We start from the raw sequence: 12,329 nt of genomic DNA, 5'->3' as shown, positions 1-12,329 counted from the left end.
TTCCATCAGAAGATGGCACAAAGTGTGTGAAAGTGGTTCTGAGTATTTGCTGCTTTCATGGGGCATCTGTAGGATTGCCAAATTCAGCTAGTACTGCTGTATATTTTGAAGATTTGTTAGTAAAGTGACCACAAAGTCTGTAGTGGTAGCTGAAGTCCTATGTTCCTTGGTATCTTATGTGGCCAGTTTGCACATAGAAAATTCTGCCAACTTTGCTTGTTCTTGTTTTTATGTTTAAAAATTATGGGGTTTTTAGGGGGCTTTTAGGCCCAGATCCACTAAATGTCTTCTGAACGTACAGGAAATATATTATAAATTTCTCCTTAATCCATAAGGTACATAACTATGTGTTGCTGTGTTTTCTGCCATTTGAAGAGGAACTAATGCACAAGATCATTTTGAACTGCAGACTTTTGTCCAGCTTAAATGTTGGAAAAATTTGATACTATGGTTGGGAAATCTTTAGTAATTTTTTTTCTTACGCTGGCATGTGTCAAATAGGTATACTGTAAAAAGGTAGTCTAACTCACCTAATTCAATGTGCAGCAAGTCAGAGAAATATCAATCTAGATGTGTTCCAGGTCTCATGTGCAGGAGAAGCCTCAAGATCTTACAGATTTTGCTGCACAAATATGTTTATGACAAGGCCTTTTGCCTTTCCACTGCACTGCAGCTGTTTTCTGGGATCTCATCATTTCACACCTCGATTACTGCAGCATTATCCCCTTCTGCACTGAGAAATACAGTGCTACCCCCTGTACTTTGATTTAGCCATTTGCTACTGTGCCATATTATTGATTGGCATTGAGGCCCAGCTTCATCATGTCAGACTTCAGCCTTTGATTGACAGAAAGACATTATTTGGTAGGGAGTTCATCTCAATTGTCATCTGAATTACTTTCCAACATTTCTTATATCTTCATGTTGACACCACAGGTAACCTGAGCTCTGTTGTTCAGGCACTCCCAGATGTGAGAAATGGATAATGTGGGTTTTTATTTTATTTGTTTGGGGTTTTGTTCTTAAGTGAAAGTAGATTCTGACACTACCACATGATTCCATGAGCAAAGCCCCTATCATTATGGAGTAATACAATGCTGAGATTTGGTGACACTGCTGGGGGCCTCTAAACTAAAAACTCCACAATAACAGAAATTTTGATTCCACAAGTTTGAATCCATGATCTGTGTGTTGTGATATGTATTAATGCTACTGCAACCAGAAGGTTTAAAATATCTCCACATAGGACTCACATCAAGCAAAAACTTGATAAGAATCTAGCAAAAATATCCAAGTGAAAATCCTTCCTCAGCAAGATGCAGTTTCATACATCCTTCCTTTCCCCAGGACCCAGGAAGCTGTATCAGACTGCAGTTCACAGCCAAAACCTATTCTTGAGGTTTTGGAAATTGGCAGCTGGTATACTTTTCATTTTTCAAATGTTGCTTTGACAGGATAAAACCACTTTTTATATAAAACTACAGGTTAAATCTGGGCATGGACCTTGGAAGAGAAATCCTGAGCACAAGTTGTTATTTGCAAGTGATGTCACTTCCTAATACAAAATGTCCTGGGTTCAAACCCAAGATCTAAATTATCCATATCAGCCAGACGCATATTGGATTCCTTCAGGTTGGATACAGATAGGGAGATAGCCTAGGGGAGTGCCTGCACCATTGAGTTTCCCTTAAAAAAATACCATTATCCTACCTTTCCCTCCAGCATTGGATTTGAGTAAAGTCACCTGTGGATGATTTTTTTTAAGTTGGTGCTGTTTAGCACATTGGTAATTTTCTGATAGTTCTTACTGGGTTGAGTCTTAGAGATACAGATCTAGATTTGTCTAGGTACATGCAAACATGCACAAATAATATCTTAGATGTTTGCACAAACAATATCTTAGGTGTTATGGGTACTTTACTGAAGAAAGTATAGACGCTTATAGCTTTTCAGCCAGCTGAGATGGTGTCTAAGGCAAGACTTTAGGCATCACTCTTAACTTAGAAATATTCAATTTCCACCTGAGCCCCGGGGAAGGTGGACCTTTCAAAAGTCTCCTTTTGACTAACTCTTTCCTCAGAGGAGCTGATGGCTGCAGTTCAGTATAGTAATTGTCAGGTGCCTAATTTTCATTCATGAATACTCCTCACATCAGTAGAATTATTATTCTACTTTAAAGTAACATATATTTAAGGGACTTTTTGACTGAGATTTTAACCCAGCAGAATTGCATCCTAATATACTGGATGAAAGCAAACCCTCTCCAAAGCTGTTACACGACCCAGATGTCTGGAGTTGGATAGCTGCAGTGTTTTTAGGCAGAGTACAGTATTCAGGTTTGACTGTTCCTTAAAGGGGAAAAAAAATTATCAGACTGTTACTGTGCTTTTCATAACTACATAATACTAATGATGCTAGTTTGTCCAGGAGTAGACAAGTAATAGTATAGAAATAATCCATTTTTTTTAACCTGGTAAATACCTACCATTTCATATGCTGTGCACTGTCAGAAACATATGACACATGCCAAAGAAGTGAAAGAGGAAAGAGTTGGGTTTGATTCAGAGAAGGGATATGACTTGAAAGAGTCTTGTTTAAGTATGGTAATGGATATTGTTAGGGGAAAACACACAAATAGCATTTAGAGGCAGCCAACCGTCTCTAGTACAGAGGAATGTAGAATGACAAACAGCTTTTGTTTATAGCAAAAAAAAAAATGTGAGTATTGGCTAAGGAGTAGTGTTTATGGTAATTGAGCTTTGCAAGGAAGTAAAACTTCATGGGGAACACAGGGGGTAGCATTTTCAGTGAAGTAGGTAATGAGGAGAGCTGTGTAGGCATTTCCTGATTAGCATCTGCTGTTTCAACAGCTGAGGAACACGAGTCGCATGTAAATGCTTGTGCTAGGTTTTAACAGGCATTCCCTCTAGCATGCCACCCTGCATTCTGGTTTCATTTTCAGTCGCCTTGAGCTCTACTGTGATTTGAAATCATTGGAGGAGAAAAGAGAGTAACACAAACGACAGGTGTCTTAAAGTCTTGGAACAGAGAGAGAAAAAGCCCCATGGCAAAGGAGAAGGTGCATTTAAGTTGTTTCCTGTCATTAGTATTCAGTGCTTCTATTACAAACTGTATTTGCATTTATGCACATGTGTGTGTGTGTGTATATATATATATATATATATATATATGCAATTGTGCACATAGGGGGTAAAAAAGTTGTAGTACAAAAAGATGCCCGTTGCACATATCAGAGAATTTTTTTTGCACCCTGTGAATGAGTGTGACCTATAGACACTAAGTGTACTGGCTCACACAGCCAAAGCAACCTATTTTAGGGCAGGCTCACAAGTCATTTCCAGATGCTACAGCAACTGCTTTTAGTCTGTTGCTGCATAAAATACATTAATTCTTTTTATCTGAGGTTCAAAGATGCTCCGTAACTGAAAATGCTAATAGTATGCCTGGTGTTCATCAAAACAGCTTTGCTTACTGGTGGTAACTTAAGCCATGGTAATATGAACACTATGTACCCCATCATATAGAAGAACTTGGTTGTGCACTAAGTGACATTTATTGCAGATTCAGAAAAGTCTTTCATCTGTGCTTTTTGGTATGGGGAACTACGTCTTTAAGGACTTTGATTTCCAGAAAGTAAATCTGTGACAGAAAGAGCTGTGAAATTCTTACAATATATAGGCAGCTGGGGATGGCATAGAGACCTTGAAAACATGTTGCCTGCTGGGTGTTTACTCAGTACTGCGTGGGGCCAGGAAAAAAAGAAATGAATAAAAAATACTGTGAATGGAGAAGTGAAAAGATATGATGTTTTCAGATTTTTTTTACTACTTGGGAAAGATAACCAAAAGAAATATAAAAAGAGTATTCAGGGTTGAGAACTTTGCTCTCTGAAAGCTTAGCAAGGTAAGTTAAGCTTTTCCCTCTTTTCCACATCTACCTCCTCCTTTTATGTCTTATTTCTTCTACAGGCTTCAGCAGATGGGTCCACAGACAGAAAATCACATCATACAGAATCTTATTTTCTTGTGATATTTTTAAATGTATTTTTATTTGCTTATTAACTTGCTGGTTTTTTCAAAGAATTTTGGTAATCTTTATCTCACACCATTTATTTTGTCAGTTACATATGTTATTAAAATATATATCTATGTTTAAATTATTATTTTGCTACTGGTCTGCAGAAGTTTGTGTTTAGATTAACCTATAGAGAGAGTTTTTGGACAACTGCTATTACTGAATGCGACTTCCGAAAAATATTCCACTTTTGGAATGAATGCTGAGAATGTCAGTGAGAATTATTTTTCTTTGTCCAGGAATTTGTACATCAAAATAGCATTTTCCTGTGGTGTTTCGGGCCATGTGGATTCCAGGGTATGATATATATCTTAATACATTAGTAGCAGCATTTTGAGCTTCAAATATTAGTTGTTGTAAACCAGAGGAAGTTTGCTGCATTCATTATGTTAGAACAACTGACATCTCATTAATGCTATTTCAGCATAGACTTTCTTAATAAGGATATCCTGTCTGAAAAAATAAGCACAATAATAATTATTCATGTATTTTAAACATTTTTTAATGTCTGTATAGCTTCCTTTCTACTTTGAAAATGTACTATCCCTCTTGCACAGATGGGAAAACTGAGGCATCCATGGGAAGTTCACCTGAAGGTCTTCCAGAGGAAGACAGAACTCCTGTTCTCGAAGCAGAACCTTATTATAAGTCATATATTAAACTTATCAAGAGGTATTTGTAAATTAACTAAACAGAAGCCGCACTTTAGAGATACCATTTAACATTTACTTTTCCTCCCACAGGAACTTTTTACACCAGAGTGCAAATTCAAGGAGTCCGTTTTTGAAAATTATTATGTAATCTACTCATCCATGCTCTACAGACAACAGGAGTCCGGGAGGGCCTGGTTCTTGGGGCTGAACAAAGAAGGGCAGGTCATGAAAGGAAATAGAGTGAAGAAAACAAAACCAGCAGCTCATTTTCTACCCAAGCCATTGGAAGGTGAGGCTCAGTCCATTGCTGGTAGACCTTCCTATAAATCTCACGAGAAATGGGAATGGTTTCTAAAATGCCCTTTCTGAATGTGTGTGCCTTGCACAGGGGCCATTACTAATAACAGTCCTAAAGATTCATGAAGCAGTTTTGTGCTTCAGCATAGGGATGATAGAAAGGGCATATGTAAAAACATTTTTCCAGGGATTAAGAGGTCATTCTATAAGAAAAGAACTCTTTTGTGGAAGTGCATTGTGCTGCTTTTAAAATATTCTGTTGGTAGGGACAAAAGCTGTTGTGAGTCTTGCATTGAGAAAATAGTCCTTTTATTAGGCAGAATGAAATAATGGATATTGTAGGATAATCGGGAGTTATATAGGGAATGGATGAAATGTCAGCATTTCAAAGTAAAAGCTTTCTAATACAAAACACGAAGGTCTCTATGAAATAAATCATGCTGTGTTACTTTGCCAGTTGGTGTAACGTACATAACTTTTGTAAGTTGGCCTTTAAACCAAGATAGAAGCAAATAACAGTCACAGTAATCTTACACACTTAAATGATGTCACACATGCTCTGAAAAATGCATCCATTTATATCTTGGAACTTTTGTCTTATCCTATGCATTCTGCAAGCCTCTATAAACCTATGCTGTCTTTCATTTCTTGTCCTGATGGCACTCCAAATTTTACTGTTCTTATTGCCGCATATAGCCTCAGTCATTCTGAAAGCTATCTCATCACTTAACATCTGAAAACGTGTCTGAGTAAATTTTTGATTAGATGATCAGTTTGTTAAATATTTTAGTTTCATCATAAAGAAAGAATCAGAATAATCTAAGTTTTGACTTCATTTTTGAAGTCAAAGACATCAAAGACATCAGATTGATATCTTCTTGCTTTCCTTGTCTTGTGGAAGCTTCCAGTAGTTCCATGAGCTCTCAACAATATTAATACTTTATATCTTGATTCCTTTATATTAAATAATACAAATTGCTAAGAGGGAAAGCCATTGAATTTTTAAAAGAGATGCAAACTAATATGGATTAGGAAAGAAGTTACTCTTTTTCAATAATATTTGGATTATCAGACTATCAAAATAGCTTAGACAATGCATAGAAATAACTTGATTTATATTGCTGAATCTGAAAAATCTGATGTAAACAACTGCTCAGAGACTTTCAGATCTTTGAGCAGCAAAGGTATTTATTGACAGCGCTGGGAGCAAGCGGGGTTCGCACCACAAAGAACTTGCTCAAGGGTCTCACACAAAATCAGTAGTTTTTATACAATTTTCATATATGACTAAATGCATATTCATGTGATTACAACAGCTATCTATACATATTAATAACAGGCAGAGTATAGGTGGAGCTCAGGCGGGGTTTGGGGTGGTGCTTCTCTTGGCCTTCAATCTTGGAGGGAGATCCGGTCTTCCTCTCGTGAGTCTGGGGTCTCATCTCATCTTCCTCAGCTTGACCTTCCTACTTTTCCATTGTTCTTGACCCGCTCACTGAAGCTTGGAGAAAGCCTTGGCTCCAGGCCTGTTTCTCCTATTCAAATGTCTACTTTATCTTACTGCATCCTAATTTATTACCTCTAGGCCTATTGTATGCTTCTTCTACCATTTTTTTAAGTTTTAGTCCACTAGGCAGAACAGAACGAACACAGATTGTTTAGATGTTGGTAGTTTCTTAGCAGGCCAAGATATTTCAGTTAACTCTTTTACGCCTGGCTCCTGTTTCATTGCCTATAAGAATCATCAAATATGACAGCTCTTCTATAAAATTCCTTACTTTATAGTTCCATCTCATGTTCAATTTAATAGTTGTGTAGGTCACAGTGTTACTTCATCAAGATCTTCTAATTAATCAACTAAGTGCCCTAAACACTGTTATGGGGCACTCTGAAGACATAGATCGTAACCAGCCTTATGTACTCTAAAGAAGACATTTAATTTCAGTCTTCTAGAAGCCATAAAAGGATGTAGATTATGTCACTGGAAATGTTAGAACAAGTATTTGATTCGTTAATGATGCTATGGGGCCCTTCATATTTATTATGAAACTTCACACCATTGAAGATCAAGGTCAGCACTTTGATGCTCCAGCCTCCTGCTCTAATTAGCCAAGGGATGAAGGGATTGTGCTCTCTATGGCAACACACAGCCAGTCCCAAAGTCAGTGTGATGATTAATTCCTTTGACTGCTTTGACATCTCTTTTAACATTGCTCTGATATAAATAAATGCTACTGAAGTTAGGTATAAGTGGAAATATTACCTGATTCAGTGACATGGAAAATGAAATTGAATTATCCAGGAGCATTAATCATTAAGGAAGCTTAATGCTGGAACTGTGTAATTGAATACATGTATTTTTCTCAAAGGATTTGAAGTGGTTAGATAGGAACTGAAGCCCTGGGGCAAACTTTTAATTCCTCTAAGAATTCAGTTAATAGTTCCATCTGGAGTTTTCTGCACTTCTACATTCAGTGGAGATCAGTGGTTACTGCATATGTTTTTGGAAAGGAGGGAAGAAAAAAACCCAAATCTCCTGTGTACTCTCCACATCTCCGGGATATTTCTTCAGGATACAACTGAAGAGATCATAGCCAAGTTCCTTAGATTTGAGAGACTGATGCACACATAACTTCGTAGAACTGGATCCTAGCCTACTCTTGCAAATATGACTAAAAAAGAACACAAGTCTAGACAACTGTATTGTATGATCCCATTTTTAAAATATAATCTGTCTTATCATATTTTACTTCTAAAAGCTTGCATGTTTATTTAAGGGGTCTATATATATACATATGTGTATATACATTTACATTTTTGTGTGTTCACTTTATGCTAAGATAGAAGAGTAGCTTTTAATTTCCAAAAATCTATAGTGTCCATCAAACAAGGAAGCATGTAGTTTCTTACTGTGTTTTTAAGTGAGATGAAGAAGTGAGAATTTTGGAGGGTCAAGAATATCTATCAGTGATGCAAAACAAGTGTCTGTCAAAATAAATAGTTTCCCTGGTATGCAAGAGGAACATCCTACAATATCAGTTATAGTAGATAATTATTTGAGATGAACTCTTACATGTGATACGTTCTTAAAAGTGCTTCTTCCTTTCTCTTCTCTCCCCTCAGTTGCCATGTATCGAGAACCATCTTTGCATGATATTGGAGAAACAGTGCCAAAGGCTGGGGTAACTCCAAGTAAAAGCACAAGTGCATCTGCAATAATGAATGGCGGCAAACCAGTTAACAAGAGCAAGACGACATAGCCAGATCCTCACAGGTGTTGTGACTTACTGAATCTCGAGTACAGTTGAGTGATTTATCCTTGCCAGACTTCCTCTCGGTGGTGTCTGTGGATCAGCTTGCAGCAAGTCACCGACTTGCCTGTTGCTGTTTCTGAACGGAGTTGTTGCAAGTGGATAAATCTCAACGTGTAGCTCTACCCAAAACAAGAAGACACCTGGACGAACCAGCTAAACTCAGACCATGGAATGCCCTACCAGATATTGGAATGCCTTTTTAATATCTTTTCTGTAACTGTGACACTTCATGTGAATGACATACTTCACAAGTACACTTGATACCTTGCCTGCTGACAATTGCCCATAATCCCTTTTTGAGTCCACTTTCAGCAAAATCCATGTGTTTAAGTTCTATTTTGTAGCACACAAATAATCAAGTAATTTCTAGTTAGATGCTGTAAACCTGTGCTATTATGAATTTCTCTTCTTCCCTTTTTTATAAGGCTGCTCGCTCCACTGTTTGTGACCTTTTGCAGGGATTGTGTTTCTCTATAACTTAAGTGTTACCGGTGGCTTAGTTTTGAAAGCAATCAGGGAATTGGAAGCCTTCAAAAATCTATTATTACAAATTATATCTATAAAGAATAGGATCGTTGTCTCTGGCTTACAATATTGATTAAATGTGAATACTCTTTAGTAAAAGATACTGTGCTTCTGAGGTTGGCATTATAGTGGAGGGAAGAGTGTCAAACACAACCAACGGGGAGTTTTATGAAACATGTGTTTGGCATCCCCCTATAGTTTCTTTTTGTGTGTGTCTTTTATACATATCACAGGCTTACTGGTAATGGTAACATTTGCCTTGCCCAGCGAGCAAGACCCACTCACTTTTGGGAAAGTGGGTCCAAAGAATTTTGTAGGCCTTGTAGGCCTGAATTAAGGCTCATTTTTCATCTACTAAATCTTCATTGTTTGAAAAACAACCACCACCAATTAAAAAAAAAAAAAGTAAGACTAATCAGAATCGTGCTACCTAAATCCATTTCAAATATAATCCTTTCCTGTTTTTAAGGAACTGAACTTAATGCCATTGTTATTTTTGGCTGAATTCCACACCTACTTAGCAAAGCATGGGCAAGGATGTTGTTGTGTTCTTTTTTGCAGCACCAATGCAAAGGGTAGTTACAAATTATAGTTTAATATTTCTGGTGTTTAAAAAAAAATTTTAAAACTGGACATATTACAAAACTTTATTTTTATTTTTAGCTAAGCATGCAAAGTCCAGTCCTATGTATTTCACTGATATCCCGGTATGTACCTCCACCCAGCTTCTGAGGATAACATGCCCACCAACTTGCTAGATTGAAGGTGCCTTGCCTTGATCTCTATATACTGTACTTTCTCCTACATCAATCTAGAAGAAATGAAAAACATTATAAAATTGAAGCCTTGGATCATATTACCAGAAACAACATTAACCCTTTGAGTTTCTCACTTGTGAACAATTAAGCCAATGTTGTGGGGTGAGGTGGGCGTGGGGGGGGAAGAATTAGAGAATGCCACAGAGATGCCACTGAAGTTTTTGCATGCTTAGTCACAGGCTTTCAGGAGATTAAAAATATGATCACTCTCTGTATGCTTAAGATGGAATTTATTTCTCAGAGATGGCAGCAGAGATCATACTGTATCTCAGTCTGGAAAACTGTGTGGCCTCTTGCTGTTACCTTGATATTTAAAGACAAAAAAGGAGGAAACCATCCATTCCTTTTTTAGCTCTGTATTTCTGGCAATTTGTTTTACCACGTCTTTGTGCTGAAGTCCCTAAGAGAGGCTGCTGGTTATTTCAAACTCCCTGTCTGCTCAGCTGAACAACTGATTCAGTCTGAATGAACTCTTCATACTAATTTTAAAATGTGTTCTGTTTTTATAAGAAACATTTAGTGCACTGTTCAAGGAGGCTACTGTAAAGCCGCTAAATTCTAGATAAACTTTTTTTTTTCTGTAGGCCAGACTTCCTTTTGTATATGTGCTATGAGAACAGCAAGCTAATACTTGATGTTGGGTCTTTCTAGGGAGGGAATGAGTTAAGCATGAAGCCCTCTATCCATGTAGGGGGGGGAAAAAAAAACAAACCTAATCTAAAACTGTGATAAAAATGCAAAGAAACTTTGACTTAGACTGTGCCCTTGTCTGCTAGCACTAAATATGTGTGCATGAGGAAAACACCACTTTATTAAAAACTTTGGTGTACCCTTCTAATCCCATCTGGTCCAGTGGGATTTATGCACCATCCCTGAGAAAACAAAACAAAACCAAAGCAACTCACATGATGAGCTGGGGGCTTGCTCTGCACCTGGAGGATTCATGAGAGGCAGCAGCCATGATGCTGTACTATCAGCTGGGTCCCAGGGATGGCCCCAGGCCTTCCTACAATTATAAGAGGAGCACTTCACTGTATTTCAAATAATACTATACAGCTGAAGGCTACATTCTCTCTCACCTGATTCATGAGGAGTGAATACACGAGTTCATGTCCCATCCAGCTGTCTTTTTACTCCCCAGTGTAAGAGCCTGAGGAGAGACAGGGCTGGAAAACTGGCTGAGTGAAGCAAGGAAGTTCTGGTTCATGGCCTGATCCTATATAAGTATTGTTTTCAACACTAACCTTTTGATCCTGAGTAACTATGATCTGTGAATCACTTTGGGAGTCTGTATTTAAGGCCAGATTTAATTTCTGTAAGTTGTTAGTGCATACTGGAAATACAGCAATTTTTAAATTATTGTTTTCTGGTTTTGTTGCTATGGGCTAAATTCTCATGTATGTTTAATCCAATGAATAGATGTCCTAGTTTTTTTTTATTATTACATTTTGTTTAAACATAAAAAGTTGTCTTTGTGCTTTCTTTCTTCCCTTTTATTTTGTCATCTCATCTGTTGCGTGGAAAGAGGATGGCAAGGATGAACTGCATGTTGTAGGTTGTATCTGTCAAAGAACTGTTGGTCAGTACTACTAAATTTACATACATATATGCAAAGAGTTTGCATTGTACAGTTTGTTTATTCTTATTTGATGTATACACAGATTCAAAATGATGAATAAAGCATTTATATGAAGGCACATATGAAACCAACAAAAAAGTTTATGTAAAAAGTAGACTGTGCAAAACATCATTGCACTGCCCACAGGATGGTGAAACTTCATGTAAATAGGTTGGCAAACTCAATTCTCCCCCTCTACCATGCCAAAGAAAATTTTAGCTCCTTAATATAATACCTCTCTTGCTGTTCTCCAGAATGAGACTTCACCATTTTCTTCCCTCTAAAATTAATTTTGCTTTTAAGTGAAAGCTGTTTTCAACTGTCTGTTACTACTAAAGTACTGTATAGTAAACCTGATGGAATCAATTTGTATTTATAGACTGGGGGTTTTGTACTTACATGTGCAGCTGCCTGTGAATCTGCAGCCTTCCAGATCTTTTGCATGCTTGCTTTGTATTTTATTCTTCTGGGTTTTCTCTAATCTCTGAGAGACTGTTTGCACAGCAATCTAACCTCATCTTACCATTTTATATGTTAACACTGCATATGGTCATTATCTCTTTCCTTTTCTTTTTTTTTAAATCTGTATTTCAGCTACAGTTCTATTTGGCAAAATCAATCACACCTGCACAGTTTTAGAAATCCAGTTTTAAGTAGATATGAACTATTTCAACAAAGCACCATTTTGTTGTACTTCAAAAATTTTATAAATACACAAGAATCCTTATGAGATTGCTCACATGATAGAGCCTATAGAAGGGGCTCTAGCTCCTTTTAAGTGCTTTGTGGTTCACATAACACAGCCTTTGCTTAACTTGTTGGGGGTTTTAGCCATTCTCAAATGATTTTTTAATATATTGTCATTTTCATAAACTTTAACTGGTGTAGTCATGTTGATTCTTGCTAAACCTCTCTCCTCTCTCCCCACCCTCTCACCCCCATAAAGTAAAGATATTCACTTTGACTATGGCATATACCTGACACAACATTAAGAACTCTGGCTTTATAT

The 12,329-nt window shown here is 37.2% G+C and overlaps 1 protein-coding gene across 5 annotated transcripts in view; it reads left to right on the top strand.

Annotated features, from left to right (window-relative positions):
* Positions 1 to 11,956, top strand: part of FGF14 (fibroblast growth factor 14) — a 413,988-nt gene extending 402,032 nt beyond the window's left edge. For all 5 annotated transcript variants that reach the window (XM_027674696.1, XM_027674693.1, XM_027674698.1 and 2 more), the window contains 2 exons: positions 4,839 to 5,037; positions 8,169 to 11,956. In XM_027674696.1, the coding sequence (XP_027530497.1) occupies positions 4,839 to 5,037; positions 8,169 to 8,305 (336 nt within the window). In that variant the 3' untranslated portion in view covers positions 8,306 to 11,956. The remainder of the gene's footprint in view (positions 1 to 4,838; positions 5,038 to 8,168) is intronic.
* The last annotated feature ends 373 nt before the right edge of the window (positions 11,957 to 12,329 follow it).

This window comes from Neopelma chrysocephalum, unplaced genomic scaffold (assembly GCF_003984885.1).
Source record: "Neopelma chrysocephalum unplaced genomic scaffold, ASM398488v2 Primary Assembly neopelma1_25, whole genome shotgun sequence".
NCBI lineage: Eukaryota > Metazoa > Chordata > Aves > Passeriformes > Pipridae > Neopelma > Neopelma chrysocephalum.
This window is presented reverse-complemented; position numbering and strand designations above follow the sequence as displayed.